Below are 21,950 nucleotides of genomic sequence, written 5' to 3'. Positions count from 1 at the left end.
TTCCTGCTTGCAGAAAGTATTAGAATAACTGAGTTCTGCACATAACTCTTTTGTGTCCAAAATAAATGCATTACAGAGTAATGCATTTAATTTATTGTTAAAATGTGTTGGGAGTTGGCATGGCAAAAATGACAGTAAACAACCTTGTGACAGTTTTCATATCTGACTAGATTAACATCTTTCTTTGCTGCAGCTAAAGGGAGGACAAATGTGGAGCTACGAGAAAAGTTCATTTTGGCAGATGGTGCCAGCCAGAGCATGGCAGCTTTCCGACCACGGGGCCGTAGATCACGACCCTCTTCAAGGGGTGCTTCTCCCAACAGATCTACTTCTCTGTCAAGTCAAGCTGGTCAGGCAGCTGCCCCACAAGCAGTTGCTACAAGTACACCAAAGGTAAGGAGAAATAAACAAAACTGCACTGGTTAACAAATGGGGTATAGATTTATTTTTTTTCCCCTTGCTCCAGCAGTATTGGAGTTACCTCACAGGAAAGATGTATTTCAGTTTTATTCCATAGTCTGGGGAGGACCTGAGGAGTGTTTTGAGTATATTTCCTGTATTGTTTGTTTGCAACACGGGAATAGAATTCTTTACATTTAAGGTGCCACATGAGATAACTGGCAGTTTGGGAGTTGCTCTGAAAAAGTAATTAAGCTCTCTGTTTTAAGAAATAAGCTCTGCCATCTCTTCATTTCAGAACACTTGTCATCAACTCTTTCTGCTTAGCTTTTATTTCTACTGCAACATTTAATCTCCCTGTGAAAACCTGGGTATCCTCCATGACATTGTTTTCCATCTACTGTCCTTCATATTTTGATTTACCATTGTTTCATACAGACACCCCATCATTTAACACGCAACTATGGTAAACCATGGTTGACAAACAGCAAAACGTCAACTCCTTCTAAGCCACCAGAATCCTCAGAGTATCAAGGGTCATCTGCAGAGGTACAGTAAGGACAGAGATTCTAGTCTAATGCCCTTCCTTCACTAAAACTGTCACTTCACTAACAGCCACTAGAGTTTCAGTGCTTCAGAGCTGCAATGTACTTGGCATATTAATGCATTGTCTTTATTTTAGACCTTTGTCAAGTTATTTCTTTCCTTGTTCCCTTTTTTTTTTCTTTTTTTTTTTCTCCGTAAGTATTTTATGGTTTTTGACCTTTAGGAAAACTCAGCTTCAGTGAAGTTGTTTATAGTGCACATGGTTAATAAATCAGAACAATATGCAATGAACAGGATGAGCAAAGGTGGAAAAGTACTCTTTTTTTTAATAAAGCAGCTTATATACTTTGCAGGTTTCTTTCCTAGGTTGTTTGAGTTCATCATGTACTGTAATATTAATGAACTGCAGGAATGAGATTAATAAACTATGATCTCCAATACAAAACCACTAAATGAAGGAATCACTGTGAATCAGGTGGCACAAAAGACTGACTGATATATAAATCTCACCAACAACTTAAAGTTCGGTTTATGGGAGTAGTAGCCAACTATCGTTGCTCTAATAAGACAGCTCTTTGATGACTTATGAGGCAATGAGCTTTGGTCTCATTTTCAGCCCATTACTTACTTAGAAACTGCCATTATAGTAATTAGGATTGTGCCAACAATCAAGCTGTAGGACTAAAATTTAAATGGGCTTGGAGCCAAAGCATCTCTTCTAATGTCACTACAGTCAGTGAAAAGATTGCAGCTGGATCAGGCTGCAAACTGACTTGTCATTTGTACGAGTGACTCCTGCCCTGAGTTAGGCAGTGGGCTTGGTAAGGGGAAGCTTGTGCTACTGTCTCCTCTGTTGTATCTTTCACATATCTGCACTTTGATATGCCTGTTGCTATTCACGTGACACCTTGGGGTGCTAAGCTTAGGTGGCCTCAGCTTTGCTTTGCTCAAAGATGCATGATGAACTTTTCACTCCCTCCTCCTGCACAAGTGGGTGCATTACTTGTGCACACTGCAGGCCTGTGTGTGTATAAAGCACTCGAAGCGCACGGAGCTGTTGCTTAGAATGAGTAACAGCAGCACATGGTTGGGTCAGTTGTCAGTTTCTAATACATTCATGTATTTTCTTTCCTCTTTTAGCTGGTAACTGAACTGTAAGATTAATTGGTGGTACTTTGAAGGGCTTTTGGTGAGATCCATGCCACTCAACGTGCTGCAATCATCACTGCAGTGTTTGTTCTTCTTTTTGGATATTTACTTAGCATTTTTGTGTTAATTAAATGAATATGAATACTGTAGTTTTCCTTTCATTTGTATGCACCTCCTATCTAGTATGTTACATACATTTTGAGATTTGAGGATGTAATTCTTGTGGCTTTGAAAGAAATTTGAGGCGGATTGGAAATCAAGATGCCTTTCATTTCAGACATGAGAAAGGCAGGTCACGACTATGGAGTAGAGACATTTCAAACAATATATTGACAAAAAGAATGTCTTAAAATAGTCCTATGTGTTTTATTCTGCTTTTTTTCTGGCAAAAGATTTTGAAATTTGGTAGTTTTGTTTTGCCATCAAAATAATTATAAAATTGAAAAAAATGTATTTGCCTATAAACACAGTCAGAATGGTGGATAGTCAAGCTATGCAGACATAAAACCTTAACTACTTGTCTCTGTTGATTTAAGTCATGTACCATCAACTAATCTTATGTTCTTAACTAATTTTATGAAGGTAGCATTTTTCTTTCTTTATATGCATTGGGATACACATGCTAAAGTGTTAACGTCAAGCAGACCGTTAAAACGGGGAGTTCTTCGTAGTTTTGTTTGGGCTACTTCAAATACTAACTGCAAAAGGAATGTTCAAAACTTCACATCATGAAAAATGTCTGCAGGGTTTCAAACCAGTATTTCAGATTCACAGTGAATGTTGTTGCAATGATCGTATTCTAAGCTATGTACTGCCTGATGCCAGACCTTCTCTTCAGTAGAGACAACTGGGAAAAAACCCGTATCTTTTTGTTGTTGTTGGACAGGGAACACCAATTCAAGGAAGTAAACTTAGACTGCCAGGATATCTATCAGGGAAGGGTTTCCACTCTGGAGATGACAGTGGCATCCTGTCAACAGCAGCTACCAGAGTTAGAGCTCAGTTTGCAGGTGAGTGTCTTGACTTTAGAGCTTTATCTACTGTTTGCGCTATTTTCCACATGGATACTTAGGGTCATCTTAGGGTGTGAGGGACATGTCAGATGTGTGGGAAGGAGTGAAAGTCCTACTGTCTCCACATGAGTATTGCCAAAAGTGCACATAAGTGCACGTGAGGATAATAATCCTCCTTTCACATAGTTGCACAGGAGGTTCAGCTCTGGATGTAAAAATTTGTGACTGCAACATTTTGATAGTGGTATCTCCAATGTATCTGCCTCAGGAACTAGGGAGGAAGCATTTACTTAGAAAGAAAGGGTTCTGTTATTTACAGTATTCAGGTGATGAAGCAAAGGAGTCACTTAATTATGCCTTTTCCAATTCTTTTGAAAGAACTGCAGTTCTGGGCTCCTTAGTACAAGAAAGACAAGGAGCTACTGGAAGGAGTCCAATGGAAGGATGCAAAGACGATTAGAGGACTAGAGTATCTCTCTTACAAGGAAAGGCTAAGACACCTGGGTTTCTTTAGCCTGGAGAAGAGAAGAATGAGAGGAGATCTTGTCAATGCTTATAAATATCTAAAGGGTGGGTGTCAAGGGGATGGGGTCAGACTTTTTTCAGCAGTGCTGAGCAACAGGCACAAGTGAACACAGGAGATTCCATCTGAACATGAGGAAAAACTTCTGTACTGTGGGGGTGACAGAGCAGTGGAACAGGCTGCACAGAGAGGTTATGGAGTCTCCTCTGGAGATATTCAGAACCCATCTGGATGCAATCCTGTGCCACATGCTCTAGGTGAACTTGCTTTAAGCAGGGGGGTTGAACTAGATGATCTCCAGAGGTCCCTTTCAAGTCCTGCCATTCTGTGATTATACAACAGGATAGGTACAGAACAGCAGTAGGTCACCTTATTAATAGAATATCCCATAGAAATTTTTGAAACAGTATATGAAAGTAGAAAGCAGTGAAACTGTGCTGTTCCAGGATCCTCAGAGCAGGTGTGCGTAAGGTTGAGGATCAGATGGTTAGAACAGAAGATAGCTCTACTAGCTCTACTAGCTTTCACTCACACCTTAAGCTCTGCAGAGCATACTAAGCAGTGCAGGAAAATCCTGTTCAAAGAATAGATGTATTTTAAGTCATAGGTGATTTGAAGAAGGAGGCACTTGAGATTTCAGTTTCAGCTTGGTGTTCCTCACACATACAGACAACCACATTTGTGAAGATCAAAAAGATTCAATAAGTAATTGGAAGGTTACGAGAAACCACATTAATGCTTCTGTTTAAGATTCCTTCTTGTGTTTTTTTCTTTCTGGTGCATTGTCTGGGCAGGCCTTCACTTCAGCAGGCTTGCTCAGAGCTCATTCTCCCTTTGTTTGGGAGAATGTCTACTCTGCCCTTGTTTGCTTGCAACTTCCAGCTATATGGTTTTATTTTTTTAAAAAAGAGAGAGGTATATTTAAAAATTGGAATATTCATCTGCATTTCTAAGGCACATATATTGGGAAATCCCAAACGCATGAAGGGGCCAGATACTGAATTCTTTAAATTCATAGCTGAGAAAATGGCAGGGGAAAGAAGGGATCTGGCTGAGTGAATATACAATGCATGTCTGACAAGTCAGGAAAAGTTGCCAGGATAATACATTTTGAATGAGATGCATTAGTGATGAAATAACTATGTCTCCGTATTTTGTCTCACATTTCCTTCTCTTTAGTGGGAGATTGTTTTGCAGGCATTGTCTTGTGCTCTCATTTAATATCAAGAGGAAGTTGGATCATCATCTCATTTGCCTGCCAGAGGTCTAAAGTTTAGTTTGTGCAATGAGGAATTTTTGGGGTTGCCAAAGACCTAGAAAAGACTTGCACACCTTCTCCATCCTTACCTCTAATGCTGATGATTATCTTTCCTCTTTCTAGAAACCAGAAGAACTCCAAGCAGACCTGGAAGCCGAGCAGGAAGCAAGGCTGGCAGCAGGTCAAGTAGCCGTCGAGGCAGTGATGCATCTGACTTTGACATTTCAGAAATCCAGTCTGTGTGCTCAGATATGTCAGAGACTGTTCCTGCTACCAGCAGACCGACACCCCGAGCAGGTTCTCGGCCAGGATCAGCCAAGCCTTCTAAAATTCCAACTCCCCAGAGAAGGCCACTAGCCAGCAAATTGGACAAGTCCTTGAAGAGATAATATGATTGGTTCAGTAAAGGTCTTTTGCGTTAAATATTTAAGTTCGTAAGATGTAATATATTATGTAGAAATTATTGTGAAATATCGCAAGAGCTGGATTTTTAATTCTGCAGATGGCCTTATTTGTGTATTTGTCTTACTTTATATGTATAATTTTTGTCAGATTTGTTTTTGTTTATGCCATATCCTGTGAGAAGGGGGAAGGGTTTTAATGTAAACTAACAGTTGTACACAGTAATGTGTAGAAAGTACACTAAAAATAATTGCCGAATGTACAGTGTACTGAATGTACAGTAAGTCTCTGCAGCCTGAATAAAATAGGCCTATCATTTATGTCATTAGTTAACAGTAAAGGATACCTCAAGATTTTTCTTTAAGAAAGAAAGAGAATACTAAAAAGCCAAAAGACACAACTACACATTTTGAGCTAACTAAACAAACACTAGAGGATGGTGTCAGAACTACTAAGGATTACAAACCCACATTCACAGTACCCTTATTTATACAGCATCTCTCAGAGAACTCACAGAGTTAATTAAGCACTCGCCACTAGTATGATACTCCAATACATTGCAGCATTTCTGTGCCATTGCTTTCAATGAGGCCAGACACATTCTGGATATCTGAACTATTATTCTGTAAGAATATCAATATAAAGTGCATTCATGTACATGTAAGGTTTTCTTTTGCTTGCAGAAAGCTCCAAAATAAACATGTCCGTTAACTTTATTTCTATTGTATTTCTTATTTCACAGGAAGTTAATTTTCTCCATTATGTTTTAGGGCATATATCATTTCAGATAACCAATAATTGCCATAGTAACATAGGTTTTGATGTAATTTCCAATTACAGTGTTCAGGTTTTGGTTAGCTACTGTATTTGTTTAATAAAACACTAAATTGCACATAAATCATTTATGAAAATATATGTAATTGTTTTGTTGACAATTATTTTCTCCATATTAAACTGACATTTATATACCATGTATGAAAGGTATAAAGAGGAATTCGGTTGCTTTTTTTGTCAGTGAAATATTTTTGCCATCCATGGATTCTTTGAAAGGCTTAGTAATCATTTTCAATGGAAAAAAGTATACAGTTTCCAATGGGAGTGCTGTAGAATGGCTGGGTAGATGCTGTGGTAAGTAGTGACAGAATTCCTAAAAATTCAAAATGCTTTTTGATAGTGTCAGAAAAACTTTGGTAGAATTTGGCCAAGGTGGCAGACCAAATGATCTAAACCTCACCATTCATATTCCAGAAAAAGCTCTACCTTTAGTAGAGGAGTTTTAGGGGCAGACTGGTTTGTTGTTGGTCCCTTGATGTGCTGTAAGTGAAGCAGAAGCTGAGTTGATTACATACAGGTTATGGTGATCCCTGCATTTGCTGCCAACACACGCAGGCAGTACTGATGATAGGTTTTAAGAGTTCTTACAAGAGCTTTCTGCAGACTCCCTAGCTGACTCTCACAGTTTATAAGAAACAGAAGAACAAAATAATACTCAAAAGATAATTAACCAAAATCTACTTGGGTCAGGATTTCCTCCATCACATCTGTATTGAGTGCTTGTGGAAAGCAGGCAGTCTTCCTGCTGCTGGTTTTGGGAATCAGCACACACGTTTACTGAATACTATAGCATTGACCTGGACTGTGGTGCTTCGTGTTTCCATGCTTCACCTCGCCTGTTTCATTCAGTGGTTGCATTCCTAGAACATGAAAATACAAGTAGTACAGTCAGCCTCTCAGCATGGCTTAGCCTTGTATATATGCGTGTGATGTGATTCTCCTGTGTGGGGTGGGCGCAAAGGCAATGGGGACAGAAGAAGGGCTGGAAAGCTTGTGGCTGTGAGAACCATGTTGTTTAGTAAGTAACACATCTAACACTTGGAAAAGCTGGTTCAGTTTTAGCCTTGTTTACTCCTGCAGTAATTCTCAGCTTTCTGCATTTCTGTCTTGTTGCCTTCAAAATGGGAAAGTGTCCACATAACATTCTGAAATCTACTGATAAAATTTGTAAGTAAAAACCACACCACCAGAAGAGCCAGTGATGCCTTGTGGCCTCAGCATCCTCAGCTGCCTCTGATGAGGTATTTTGTGAGCCTCTTAATTACATTCTAATGAAATAGATGACAGTAATGCATGCTTTGCCTGCAGCACATCTCTTCACAAAAAAGCATAGGGATGAGGTTGTATGCAATCTTAATTTAAAAATTAATACATTTACAAATACATATACATAAATACATGCACATATATGTATATATGTACATATATATTTCTGTGTGTATATATATATAAAAATATATATTTCATAAAATAATCTGATGCAGGCAGCTATGCCATTCCATAGTCAGCAGCAATGTTAGACCCTGCAGCTGCCCCTGCTGATGCCTGCCATAGGCCTGGCCAGGCTGTGCCCCACAGCTTGCAGAGGGGAGGGGCTGTAGCGCTTACACATTCTGGTCACAGTGTGTGGCAAGAGAATACGCAGCTGAGCACTTGCTGTGATGTTCTGTAAATAAGCACAGGGATGGAAAATAAACATTACCTGGTTTGCTGTATCTCGGTACAGCTGCCCTAACAGCTTCCAGGTGTTCCCAGTTCTTGGGCTGTATGGCAGCATCTGAGCTCATCCTAGGCAAATGGTATTTAGCTAGATGTTTGCTCTCTCTGCAGGCCATAGCAGGGAGTGGTGGTGTTAGGAGGTTTGTATTTTCATGCAAGGTGAGTGGAATTTTGTAGAACAAAGAAAAGGTGCTTTCCCAATGAAAATTGTTCTCTCTGCTGAATTTGAATAACCTATTTGCAGACACACAGGTGGGAGGGATGGTTGGTTGGCTTGGTTGCTTGATTTTTTTTTTTCCCAATAATGTTGGCAGGTTAAATGCAGATAGGTTAGTCATCTCTGTAGAAGAAGTTACCTATGTTAAGAAGATGGACATGGCAGAGGAAAGGGAGTTGTTCAGGAAGAAAAGGGTGAGGCAGCAGCTTAAATTACATGTAACCTGCATCAGTCACTTGGTGACTGATAACTGTTGAGGTATTTTTCATGCAGATCAAAGTCCTTCTGATAAGAACATAGTTTGGCTGTTACAAATGAAGTGCAGTATCTGACCCAAAGTTGAAAGAGTCTTGGGGGCTGTAGTTTTATAATCAAATAGTTCTAAACTGAAATTGTTTGAAATGGTCTGAATTGCAGCTTGGAGCACTCAAACTGCGTTTCTGTGTTTGAAGGTTGAATGAAAGAGTGGTGAAGGTGAATTGCATAACTAAACTGGTGTGTCAGTAATGAGAAAGTTAATAGATGGGTTCTTAGCACTTAGATGACTGAATATGAGTTAGAACCCCAAACCATAAATCAGGCCTTGTCAGCATACAATGTTTTTGTTCCTCCCGGAAGAGGCAGCCAGAGTGATGATAGCTCTGTCCTGACAGGAAAAGCTGACTTTGAGATTTTTGTGGGAGTCACAACGGTCTTTCCAGCATTTAGAAAAGTACCAAACACTATTTTTTTCCCCCCTCATTTTGGGGTTTGATCATGGCTTCTCTAAGTCCTCTTGGCAGAATAATGGGAACCTGTGGAAGAGTTTGTACGTTCTGGGCTATTTTAAAAAGCCAATGAGTTCATATGATAAAGAAGTATATATTTAAAAGTCTATGATCAAAGCATAAAACAGGAAACAAGTCTATTCAAAGTGAGGATGAAAAAAATAGGCTTGTTAATACTGCAAATATTGAACAACTCTAAATTTGCTGATCAGAAGAGGGGGTGTAACTTTGCTTCTACCAACACTGATTTGAAGCTTTATAGACCAAATCAATAAAACCAGGTACAGAGGAGTAGGTAATGTTCACCAAAGGCTGCTACTGGAACTGAAGGGTAAAGTAGCTGAGCTGCTACCTGGAGTACTCTCATATCATGTGAACATGAGAGGATTGAAAAGTGTCTAACATATAATGTAAACCTCTTCTTAAAAGATACCAGTAAATTCTGGGAAACTGCTAATCAGTTTGGACTTGAAAAAATGATATAAACAAAAATAAATTATATATCAGTGGAAACATGAAAAAATACACTATGGAACAGTTAGCTTAGCTTCTGGAGGGAAGACACACATTACACATTGTCTGGAAGCCCCTGAAATGATCAGATATTGTGGACAAAGGTTGAGATAAACCCCATGGCTCTCCAGAAGTATTCCAGTTCTCAAAGAAGTAAGTACTTATAGGATCAGAAGAAAGGTCTTCATGAGGGTAAAACAGTTGAAAGCTAGGGAAGACAGTGTAGAAGAAGATGGTCAGTTTTAACAGAATAAAGTGGTCGGCAGTGGAGTCCTGGTCAGGTTTTAACACATAGCTGCAAATGCTGGCTCAGAAGTTCCTGAAGTGCATGTTGTTGGAAGGATGCTCTGGAAAAAAGCATCACTGTGTTTCTGTGATTCACGGGCCCTCCTGGGAGGTGTGCATTGCTTTCCACTGATGCTGAAGATCCCGCAGGGACTAGCTTGGCCCTAGCCTACTAACTTTCAGATGGCTAAGTAGAATGAATCCTGCTCCATATTAATGAGTTTATTTCTAGCTAAGGGTAACATGGGAATGGATTTTCATGAATGGTTTGCAAGTTCTGCTGGTGCTGGCTTTTATCACTTACACATCCTTTTGGTGCACTAAATGCATTTCGGGGATATACAAAGCATGGGCCATCATATAATTTAGCATCATTTCTAGTCACCTTCAGGAAATGCAAAACATGCAAGATTGGTGGAAAACCCACTCACATTATTGCTTTGAAAGGCCTTAGGAGCTTTTGCTCATTCCAGGGATAATTCAGTAGTAAACCCAGGTTCAAGTGTGTTCCCCTCTATGTTGCTCCCATTCATATCTACCTCTGCAAGACACCTGCTGATCCTGTTTCCTTAGGGTTCTCCAATCATTCATCCCACTGGGATTCACTGGCATCAGTGTAAATAAATGTATTTTTCATGGTTTGGGCCTAACACAACAACCAAGAACCAGCAATGTGGGTTTAGAGTCAGTTCACAGGCAGGTGGTTCCTGCTGCTCCTTCCTCCTCAGGAAGAAGGATTCCTTACAGTCCTGCCCTGGTTCCCCACGGGGTCCCTCCCAGGGGAGAGAGTCCTTCATGAACCTCTCCTCCATGAGTCCTCACAAGGTGCAGTCTGTCAGGACGCTGCTGCTCCAGCGTGGGCTTCCCAGACTCACAGGCTGCTTCAGGAACAGTCCCCTCCCCTGGCGCGTGGTCCTTCACAGCTGCAGATCCAAGTGCAGGGCTGCAGGTCCACATTGCCCTTTGTGGGGCCTTCAGGGGATGCTCCTCCGTGAGTGCAGGGGGACAGCTGCCATCTCACCATGGGCTGCGGGGGGACTTCTGCTCGGCCTCCTCCTTCCGCTTCTTCCTCACTAACCTCGGGATCTCCACCCCGGCACTGCCTGTCACCTCTTCAGCACAGCCAGCACAGCCAGCTCCTTGCTCTCTGCTCAGATCTTGTATCAGTTCTTTCGTATGTTAATCACAGAGGCACACCTGTTGTCCCTCTAATGACCCGGCCTGGGCAATCTGAGCCGAGGGAGCTTTTAGTTGCTTCCTACAGGAGCTCCTGGGGCCCCTCACCTGCTACCGAAAACTCTGCCAGAAACAAACCAGCCCAGCATCTTTTATAGGACACTGGCAGGCCATGCTCATCCTCAAGACCCAAGCAACTGGAAAACTTAAGTCATTGTAAATGATACTGCATTGACATGTTTCTCTCCCTTCCTCTAGATCAGAGGAAGGTAACAGAAAGGGGTTTTCCCAAAAGACGTGAGCTATTAGTTACTTTGGTGTGGCTGCTTTAGGTTTTTTTCTCTGCTGGCAGCCTTAGCAAGCACAGCTGAGGGTGGCCATGCATACATAGCTCGTTCTGGAATGAAGAAAAAATAAAAATAATTAAGTGTTTAGTTCTGGGGGTGATGAATATTTACTCGAAACTATTTCTTTCAGTAACTCTCCATTTAGTCAGATATAATCCAGAACAGCCTTTATTATATTGGAACTCAAGGGCAAAACAAAGACGTTGATTTTAAAGCAAGTTTTGTGCTGGTTTTTTTTGTGTAACAATACAATGCGATGCAGTAAACAAACCCAGCCTAATGCCTTTTTCAAGAGGAAGGCAAGAGGCTAGCAGGGAATGCTGTTTCCACGCATTGTTAGTGTTTTTTCCTCACAGTGTGCATTTGCAAATTCTGGGTGCAGTTGTTCTGAACTCTACAGCAGCTCTGCAGCATTTCCTATTAAAACGAGCAAACTGAATTTTCCAGCCCGTGTACAGAGCTCTGTAACAAAGGCCAAAGCGACGCTTTTTGGGGCCAGATGGCGAGGAGGGGTGTGAGCCGCAGCTCCTGAACTTGGGCTGAACCCCCCGGTGAGGGTCCCCAGGCAGGCACAGCTGCCTCCCGGCCCGGCAGGCCTGGCAGCGGCTGCACAGGAGGGGTCCGTCGGGAGGAGGTGGCTCGGGATTTCTGCCCGTGCTCGGGAAGGTCGTTAGCCTGGCCACGGCGTTTTTAGGCGCTGGAAAGGCTTCCTAAATCCACTGGTATTGTCTCTTAGCCGATACAGGCGTCTCTGTGTGATTTCTCTTTGTATGCATGTTGTGTTTACCTGGGAGATGAAGTAATGAACAAATAATCTTTAATAATCCGTTGCACACAATTCAGGCAGGGGTTTCCCTCTTTTTTCCTTCCCCCCCCCCAGTTTATGAGAACTTATTAAATCTTTCCAGATTTTTGGGTAGGATTTTGTTCTTAATGATACAAAACAATTTAATGTAGCTCTTGCTAATGAGAAAGCTCTTCTGAATTGCCAATTGAAACTTCAGGCCCTGAATGAGCACTTATTATTTGGTAGGTTTAAAACCTTCCACAGGGGAGAGCTGCTCCTCCCTTCCAAGCTCCCACTCTGTTTCCAGTGATGTGTGTTGGACTTTCCAAAAAAGTTGCTGTGATCTCATTCAGTAAAATAACCCTGGTCAGTGCTAGCCCAAGTCCTCTGTTAGGCAGTCGTGGCTACAGGGGCATGAGGCTACTGCCACACCCCCTCCCTCCATTGCAGGAGCAGTGCCTTGAGGGGGGGCAGAGGGTAACAAAATGTGGTAGTGGTTGGTCCTTGGGCAGAGCTGGGGCTGGGGTGGGTGCCAGGCAGCTGCTTGGTGGCCTGCTTTCACCAGAACAAAACTGCCACAGCTGGGCACAATCCACCCCCCCATTAGTGAGAGGCCTTATTTCCCCCAGCCAGACTATGCTGGTGCTGGGAAGGTTCTGCATGTGTTGGACCTGTTCTCTTTTTACTGCCAGGTGGCTTCATCAGGCTCAGGGCTGGCTGCTTCTTTCTGTTGGTTCCTGTATCATAAAATGATGGTGATATGTAGAGCAAGAATTACTCCAGTAATTTTCAAGGTCTGCAACTGAATAGCTCTTTACTTAGTCAGGAATAGTTATCACAGAATCACAGAATCACAGAATCCTAGGGGTTGGAAGGGACCTCGAAAGATCATCTAGTCCAACCCCTCCTGCCAGAGCAGGGTCACCTAGAGTACATCACACAGGAACGTGTCCAGGTGGGTTTTTAATGTCTCCAGTGAAGGAGACTCTACAACCTCTCTGGGCAGCCTGTTCCAGTGCTCTGTCACTTTTACAGTAAAAAAGTTTTTTTCTGATATTCACATTGAACCTCCTGTGCTCCAGTTTGCACCCATTACCCCTTGTCCTATCACTGGTCATCACTGAGAAAAGCCTAACTTGATCTCCCTGACACTCACCCTTTACATTATTTGTCAACACTGATGAGGTCACCCCTCAGTCTCATTCTCTCCAAGCTACAGAGACCCAGCTCTCTCAGCCTTTCCTCATAAGGGAGATGTTCAACTCCCGTAATCATCTTTGTAGCTCTGCCCTGGACTCTTTCAAGCAGTTCCCTGTCCTTGAACTGAGGCGCCCAGAACTGGACACCATATTCCAGGTGAGGCCTCACCAAGGCAGAATAGAGGGGGAGGAGAACCTCTCTTGACCTGCTAACCAAATCCTTTCTAATGCACCCCAGGATGCCATTGGCCTTCCTAGCCACAAGGGCACATTGCTGGCTCACGGTCATCCTCCTGTCCACCAGGACTCCCAGGTCCCTTTCTCCTACCCTGCTCTCCAGCAGGTCAGCCCCCAACCTGTACTGGTACACGGGGTTGTTCTTCCCCAGATGCAAGATGCAAGATGCACTTGCCCTTGTTGAAATTCATTAAGTTTCTCCCTGCCCAACTCTCCAGCCTGTCCAGGTCTCTTTGAATGGCAGCACAGCCTTCTGGTGTGTCAGACACTCCTCCCAGTTTAGTGTCATCAGCAAACTTGCTGAGGGTACATTCTGTGCCCTCGTCCAGGTCATTGATAAAGATACTGAACAACACCAGCCCCAGTACTGACCCCTGATGGACTCCACTAGTCACAATCAATTATAACATTGCCTGTTAGCTACTCTTGTGTTTCCTCTTTGGCAGGAATCTGAGCATCCTCCCTTTGTGTTCTCTGAAGGAGCTTTCTGAGAGAGTGTGGCAGGTAGGAATTTGGAAAGGTGATTACTTTTCCTGAAGGTGCACATGTGTAAATGTGTAGCTCCAAGTACTTGGATAGGACATGAAAGTGGGACCATGCCAGCACTTGGTGTGTCCTGCTGGTCCCTGGAAGTGGGCCAGGATTTATGCTACTTTCTGCAGCATCCAAGTACCTCATAGGAGTAACTGAGTAGTGGGACTGAGACCCATGAGATATGGTTTGTGCTTTTCTAACATTCTCTCAAGGGCAGGACTTGCTGTGTTATGGAGATTTCCAATTTGGTCATGTTTGTTTATTCACAAAATCCCATGATTTTTGTGTTGAAAGGACTGTTAACGATGTATTAATTTATCTTCCTAATAGAAGGCAGTAAGTTTCTCCTTTTCTCTTAGAATATGGCTGAAATTTGGAATTAATGCCTGTAAAAACTCTCTTTGAAAAAAGATAAAACATCTTTGTTTTATTAACTTTCTATCTCATTTATGTTCTTTTTCTTTAGTGAAACACTAAAGAAGTAGACAATTTGTCAGGAATTCCCTAAATAGGAATGAAAACTAAAATTGGGGATTATTAGCTGGAGTTGAGTATTTCAGTCAATATAGCAGAGATTAGGGAATCTTTTCCTTGTCTTAGCCATCTGTCCTACTATATGCAGGAATGTATTTATATATTAGTAGTCCGACTCTGGCCCTGAGCACGATGTTATTAAACTCTAGGGTATAAGAGGTGGTCTCCAACCCTACATAAATAAAACCAAATATTTTCACCCGAGAGCTTAAACGATGTTGAGGGAGTTTGAGTTCAGGCACAGTGATGTCATTCGACCATTAAAAAGAAAACAACCTTCTGAAAAATACATAATTGTGCAATAATTACATAGGGTATGACTGCTAAAGCACTGAGAGCCCTTCAAAGCACCCGTGGATAGGCAATATTTTAGGCAGCTGCATTACCATCAAGTGCTGATTTGGAGAGTTCTGCTCTGGGGTGGCTTTTTGTGATTAAGTGCTTGTGTGTGAGTTTACCAGGTTGAGATCATTCCCAGTCAAACACAAGGATGTATGCATGGCTTGGAAGGTAGAGTTAGAGATTATATCAGTTGGATTAAAGTCCAAGAGGAGAATACATGATTTTGTTATTGTGATACTAACTTGCAAGGAAACATTTTTGCTGTAAATTGTACTGTGTAAACTCACATGTGTAGTCTCAGACTGGAGCACCAGCTGTGTCTATCACTGGAGAGATCTAGTTAACAATGCGTGTCAGAGAAAACTATAGCATAATTTATTCATAACCTTTAGAATAGCAGAAATAAGGCTGTAGATAAAAGGTTCTGTCCTAGTTCGGGTCCTGTCCAAGGATACTATATCACAGTGACAAAATGCCATTGCAATGGATGACACAGAAAAAGCAAATTAAAGTTTAGTTCCTAATTAAACTCTGAAATAAGCGTGCAATTCAAATAGAATTAACTGACAGAACCTGCCAATTACAGCGTGAGCAGAAAATCCTGTAGCACAAAGCTGTTTTCTTGGCTCTGAACATTGGAGTGGGTGGGTGGGTGGGGAGTGGAGTTTGGGGTTGAATTGATCAAAGATGGCCAAAAATCAAGTTAAAATTCTGATTTTTAAAATCAGTGTTTAGTTGTGTTTTCTGTTAAGGTTTTTCATCAGTTAAGTCTTTCAGGAAGGAAGACTAGCCAAAAGAAAAGGAATCTCCGATTTAATGTAGTATCTTGCAATAGCTGTTCCTTGGCAGGGAAAGCAGAAGATGAGCAGCACTTCATGAAGCCAATGCAGCAGCACAAGAGTCTTTTCAGAGAGAGATGTTGCAAAATGGTGTGAAGAGGCAAGCTAGCTTGTCAGGTTGATGATACTGGGACATTTCTTGAGCTGGTAATTCTTGGCACAGCTCTGTAAGGCACCAGTATAAAGCGCTTGTTTTGGTGTTCATTCTATAGTAAAAAAAAAAAAAAAAAAAGAAAAAAAAAAGAAAAAAAAGTCAAATTACTGGAAATATGAAAAAAAAATATGTGCTAGTTTCCTGGCTAGTCTTGGTTTGCCTCAGAAATGCTTTGGTGATGCTATACTTCCAATAAACTTTAATATAACAAAACACATTATGTTTTCAGCACTTCTGATGGTGACTCTCCTCTCAAATCTCTAACTCTTTGTTGTCTGGCCTGGTGAAGTGGTCACGGCGCTCTGCCAGCACTTTTCCTCTCTGGCTAAACTGAAGGCTGCATCAAGAGTGATGACTAGCATGGTTGGAAAAATAGAGATGGCATTTCTTGCTCACAGGGAGTTGGTTTTCTTGTTCTTGGATTCCCTTGTTCTAGGTTGAAAAATTGTAATGACTGCATGGTACTTCTGTTTCATGTGCTGAAGGAAACCAAGAAATGAAGTGCAATGTGAGAACGCAAAAGTCAATATATATGAGTATTAGGAAAACTCCCAAATAAATTCAGGTCCAACTTTAATCTTCAATGGTTTGCCTCAGGATATTTTTTCCTGTTCACACATATCTCTTCTGAGCATATCACAGAGTTCACCTTAAGAATGGAATTTAAAATGTAGTGAAACACATTTTTCTTTTTTTTTCTTTTTTCTTTTTTTTTCTCCTTCTCTTTTTTCTGAGGCCAATAGTTGGTTGATTTAGAAAGGGATAAGTGTTCTGTGTACTCCAAAATTTCTCTTATGTTAGAGATAACATGCTAAGTTTTGCTCCAAAGAGGTGTTGAAAACTATAAAGCAGATGAGACAGGAGAACAGAAAAACACCTCCTGGTGAGGTTAGAATTACTCTGAAGAGAACAACATGGTCTGAAGAGAAACAAGATGTGTTTGCTAAAGGTAGCATGTACTGAAATTGGCCACAGGGTAGAAGTGTTCGATCCCTGTAGGAAGTCTCCTAAATACAAACCTGGGATTCCTGTAGAACTGCTGGTTCTTGGAGAGCTAAAGAGCAGAAGAAAGAGAAGCAGGAATATGCCAGCTTTGCAGATAGAAAATGGAGAAACAAATGAAGCAATTTGGCTGAGAATACTCAGGAAATCTGCTGACAAATCAGGAAAGTGGTTTGGCACACTGTAAACCTCGTCAAATCCTCAACCTGAAAAGAACATCTCTTACTTTCAAGCATATTGTTACTTAATTATGTCTCTTTAGGAACCTAAATTTAATTCTCCTTTTCTGAAAACAATTCCTGAGTTATCTGGAAATTTAAATTATGTTTGATTTTAAAAATAGTTAAATGTCAGTGTTTACTCATAGAGGATTATCTGGTGGAGAAGGCATTGGATGTGCTTGGTACAAATGTGTGAGTCAAGTTACAATTACACAACACTGTGCCCATCGAGTGTTTCTGAAAGGGAACACAGACTAGTGGGAAACACAAACATGAATATGAATTTATCTTTCAGTTTAGGGCTCTGGAATGTTTCTGTTTTACTAGTGTTCTAATAAAATCAAAATGTTGAATCTTTCCCAGCAAAGATATAAATAGAAAGTAGGCACCCTCCTTCTTATACAGAAAGATAAACTGCAAAAGGAGATTCTTCACAAAATGGAAAAAATCCAGTTAAAAATGCTGACATTTTACTTTTATCTCAGAGCTGCTACACTTCTGTAATAAGCAGCTGTTATTTCTCCTTCATTTTCCCATGTAATTGATTTATTCTCATGACTGAGAATGGTATGACGCAGCATGAAAAAGACAAATGGCCTTCTGCACAGTGGCCCCACCGTGCCTCTGATATGTGGCCCGATGGCTTTCTTAAAATCCAGGTGCCTGTTTTGGGGCTGTGCAAATGGAATCCACCAGGAAGACAGGTCGAAATGTACTTCTGGTCCTATGTTATAACCCACATCATGTTTATTTGGGTCTAGGACTTGCTCTGCAGATGATGCAAAGCTGGGAGGTGTGGCCGATTCACCAACGGGCTGTGGTGCTGTTCAGAGGGATCACAAAAGGCTGAAAAAAAGGCAGGCAGGAACCTCATGATGTTCTCCAAGGAAAGTATAAAGTCCTGCATCTGGGGAGGAATAGTCCTAAGCACCAGGACAGGCTGAGGGCCAACCAGCTGGGAAGCAGCTTTGCAGAAAAGGCCCTAGAGCTCCTGACAGAAACAAAGTCAACCGACCATTAGCCAGCAATGTGCCCATGTGGCCAAGGTGACCTTCAGCATTCTGGGCTGCGTAAAGAAGAGTGTTGCCAGCAGGTTGAGGAGCAGGATCCTTCTGCTCAGCACTGGTAAGGCTGTATCTGGATTCCTGTGTCCAGTTCTGTCCTCTCCAATTCAAGACATGGACGTATTGGAGGGAGCACAGCAAAGAGCCACAATGATGAAGGGACTGGAGCATTTTAAATGAGAAAAGCGGCTGAGGGGAGAGGGAACTGTTTACCTGATTGTGGGAGGCTGGAAGTAAAGAAGATGGAGACAGACTCTTAGAGGTATCTTGCAAAAGGAGAAAAGGCAATGGGTACAAGTTGAAATACAGGAGGAATACTTAGAAAAAACTTTTTCCTGTGAAGTTGACTGAGCATTGGAACAGGTTGCCTAGACAAGCTGTGAAGTTCCTGTCTTTGGAGACATGAAAAATATGACCGGACAAAGTCCTGGGTGGCATGCTCTAGCTGACCATCCTCTGAGCAGGGGCATTGGACTAGGTGGTGTCCAGAGGTCCCCACCAACCTCAACAATTCTCCATTTCTGTCACTTACATCCTCACCTCTAAAATAATGTTCTTAATGATATTTGATATTTACAGTGCTACCGAAACTAGCAGCATCAGCCAGAGCTACAGCTCCCAAGGCACTGTCAATACAGGTAGACAAGACTTAGGACCATGAAAGAGAAAGGAAAAGAAACAAATTGATTTGCTGAAGGCAAACTGCAAGTCATTATCTTCCTTAGTCCTTGCACAGTGCTCTATTCACAAGTCCTTTTTCCACCCCCCAAAATACTGCTCTGGATTCTGTTTCAAGGTCTGCATGGGTAATGAACGAGATATGAATACACAGATTTCGCTTGTTATAAATATACTAATATAGATTATATTTCTGAACCAAGTTTGCCCTCTATTCAGCACTTTGGGGAAACAGAGGTACATTCATTCTGTGAGAACCTCTTCAAAGATCTATTCACAGCCACTCATGGGAAGTGCTACATCTCCGGGCATGTGTGAGAGAAAAAGCACTTTAATTGAATGCATGAGTAACTAACTGACTGCCAGACTGTGACTGGCCTCTGTACAAGCTCAAGGCTGCACATGTTCTGCTGGGAGCAAGAAACCACTGCTGGGCCACCCTGTCTTCTTACTCCTTCTGAGCAATAGAGCATGCACTGCAGAATGAAGACAAATCCTCTTCTGCTCTTTCAGGGTACCTATGGGTTCTGAAAACTCAGCTCAATGCAATACAGAGCATTCATTCTGCTAAAGGACCTCCTAAATGTGGCTTCTATCTATGCAGAGAGCTGTGATCTGTAGGACTTTAATTAGAGTTGAATGTTTTTAGATTTGTGTAGAAAATGAAAGTTTCTAAAACACTGGGAATTTGGGGCACAAAACTACTGTGAAATGGAAGGGACAGTTTCATGGGCTTGTGCAGAGTTCTTTTGGTTGTCTCTATAGGCACCCTCAGATACCCTTTGTTCTCTGTTTGAATTTTGTTTCAACTGGACATGTCTGCTTAAGGGCTTTAGCTTTCCAACAGTCCTGTGGAATATTTTTCTACTCTATAATAAATATTCATGACTCTTGCTCCATAGATGTGGAAGAACTGAGGTGCTGGAGTGTGTCCAGAGAAGGGCAATGAAGCTGGTGAAAGGTCTGGAGTACAAGTCCTAGGAGGAACAGCTGAGGGAACTGGGATTGTTTAGCCTGGAGAAAAGGAGGCTGAAGGGAGACCTTATAGTCCTCTACAAATACCTGAAAGGAGGTTGCAGCAAGATGAGAGTGCCTTCTCCCAGGTAAGAAGTGATACGATGAGAGAAAGTGGCCTCAAATCATGCCAGGGGAGGTTTAGATTGTATATTAGGAAAAAATTCTTCACTGAAAGGATTATCAAGCATCAGAACAGGCTGCTCAGGGAAGTGGTGGTGTCACCATCCCTGGAGGTTTGTAAAAGATGTAGTGCTTATGGACATGATTTAGTGGTGGAATTGGTAGTGCTAGGTTGACTGTTGGACTTGATAATCTTAAAAGTCTTTTCCATTCAAAATGATTCTACGATTCTACAAGAATTCACAAGTCATCATGTAGTTTTAAATGTGAACTTCAGTTTCACTCGGCACCTTTGCTTGCTTGCTGTGTAATATGCTTCATTTTCAGTCCTTCCATTATTAAAAGCTCATCTACTAATACTTTCCTAGAAAAAAACCCAGATGGATCATGACTAATAACACAAAGCATCCATAAAGAAGGTGAAACAGGATGAGCAAACACATCAGGGTACCCAGGGATGCTCTTATGCTGTTCATTAAAATATATGAAACTGCTTCGGGAGATTTGATAAACATTGATTTTGCTTGTAGAGAGCAAAAGATTAAAAAGCAACTCCCATCCCCTTTTTCTGCAAAATGAAAGGAACTGAGGTAATTGTTCTAAATTCAGTACAATGAAGTGCTATGGGACCAGTGCCAGCAGTGTGTTTCCTGCCAGTGTCTGCTCCTCCAATCAGTTTAATTATGAGCAATTGTTTGGGTTGTGCTGTGAAGAAATATTAGAGAATGGAAAAAAGAACATACTTCAGGTCATAATTTTGCAACTGATTCATGGTTTGGCAGAAACCATTAACTGGATTTTATGCTTTACAACACTGTAATAGTATCAGTGTGGATCAACCTTGCCATATAAGCACATACAGCACAAATCCACCATTTATTTTGACAAGGTTTTAGTTGAAGCATTTGAAAAATGCTGAAATAACATCAGCTATTGGCTAGGATTTTTTGGTTAATTGTGTGCCTGCTCTTATCCAAGGGATCTAAGCAGGCTAGGAAAAACTGCCTATTGTTAATGCATCCTATGTTTATCTGTCATGTCAAATTTTGATGATGATTTTTCTTGTACTTGACACACATCTCACGTCTTGCCGCTACACACAGAGGCATTTTGTAATCCTAGATCAGTTGTTTTGGAGGTGCAGGCTGGGGAAAGATGGCTCTTTCTGCAGCATGCAGGGTTGCTCTCCTTCTGGCAATTTGTTTTCATTGGGATGCTGAGAACTTAGCTGAGCTAACAGGATTGCTTGGGAAGTGAATCCTCATCAAAGGATGTGCCCTTCGGCTTGCATGGAAATGTGTCAATGCAGACTAGCTAGGGTGGTTCCTGGGGCAGTGCTTCTGTGCTGGAAGGTCTTAGTGTAGAGGTCTTCAGGACAAAAGCCAAAATCTAGCCAGTTAGCACTGGCCAGAAGCCGGGTCAGCCGCCAGGACATGGCCCTGCTTCTGGAGGGGAGGAGGCCTTCATGCTGCTGAGGCTTATGTAGCCACCGCTGGTGTCATTCCTCTGAGCACAGAGGGTTTTGGATTTTAGGCATTGTCAGATAGGATTTATCAGCAACTTGGAAAAAAAATCCCTTTGACGACAGAAAGCGGAGAATTTATAACACCTGTGGCAAGTGTTAGTTGTCATGAGTTCATGCCTAAATCTGATACATGACATGCTGCAACAGCATGACCCCTCCAGAAATGTAACATTATCTAGCCTGAACTGGACCCTGTTACAACAGAAAACAAAAGATGAACTTGTTTTCAGATTTGCTAATGGAAAATGCTATTATTTTTTTCACTCTAGTATGACTTGTGTACACTCCTATGTCTTCTGATACCAAAATGAACCTTGGATAACTAATGCATCTCTCCTTGCGCTGTGTGATATGGGATTTAAGCAAATACAATGAGTAAATGCCGCAGGTGGCATTTTACATCTCTGCCAGGTTCTGCAGTCTAAACATGTGCCTTTGATGTAGTTTAAGCCTGCAAAGTTCGAGGGTACAAGGATCCAACTGTTTGCAGAAATAAGGGGATCCATCTGCACATCATCCAGGGTTTGGGCTGCTCTAATTCTGCTGTTA

At 41.7% G+C, this 21,950-nt stretch overlaps 1 protein-coding gene across 1 annotated transcript in view; it reads left to right on the top strand.

The window, feature by feature from the left end:
- Window positions 1-5,969, top strand: part of DST (dystonin) — a 144,594-nt gene extending 138,625 nt beyond the window's left edge. The window contains exons 81-84 of the mRNA XM_009999198.1: window positions 194-393; window positions 838-948; window positions 2,981-3,104; window positions 5,012-5,969. Coding sequence (XP_009997500.1) covers window positions 194-393; window positions 838-948; window positions 2,981-3,104; window positions 5,012-5,277 — 701 coding nt within the window. The 3' untranslated portion in view covers window positions 5,278-5,969. The remainder of the gene's footprint in view (window positions 1-193; window positions 394-837; window positions 949-2,980; window positions 3,105-5,011) is intronic.
- The last annotated feature ends 15,981 nt before the right edge of the window (window positions 5,970-21,950 follow it).

The sequence above is a fragment of the Chaetura pelagica genome, unplaced genomic scaffold (genome assembly GCF_000747805.2).
Source record: "Chaetura pelagica isolate M959 unplaced genomic scaffold, ChaPel_1.0 scaffold90, whole genome shotgun sequence".
Taxonomy (NCBI): Eukaryota; Metazoa; Chordata; class Aves; order Apodiformes; family Apodidae; genus Chaetura; species Chaetura pelagica.
This window is presented reverse-complemented; position numbering and strand designations above follow the sequence as displayed.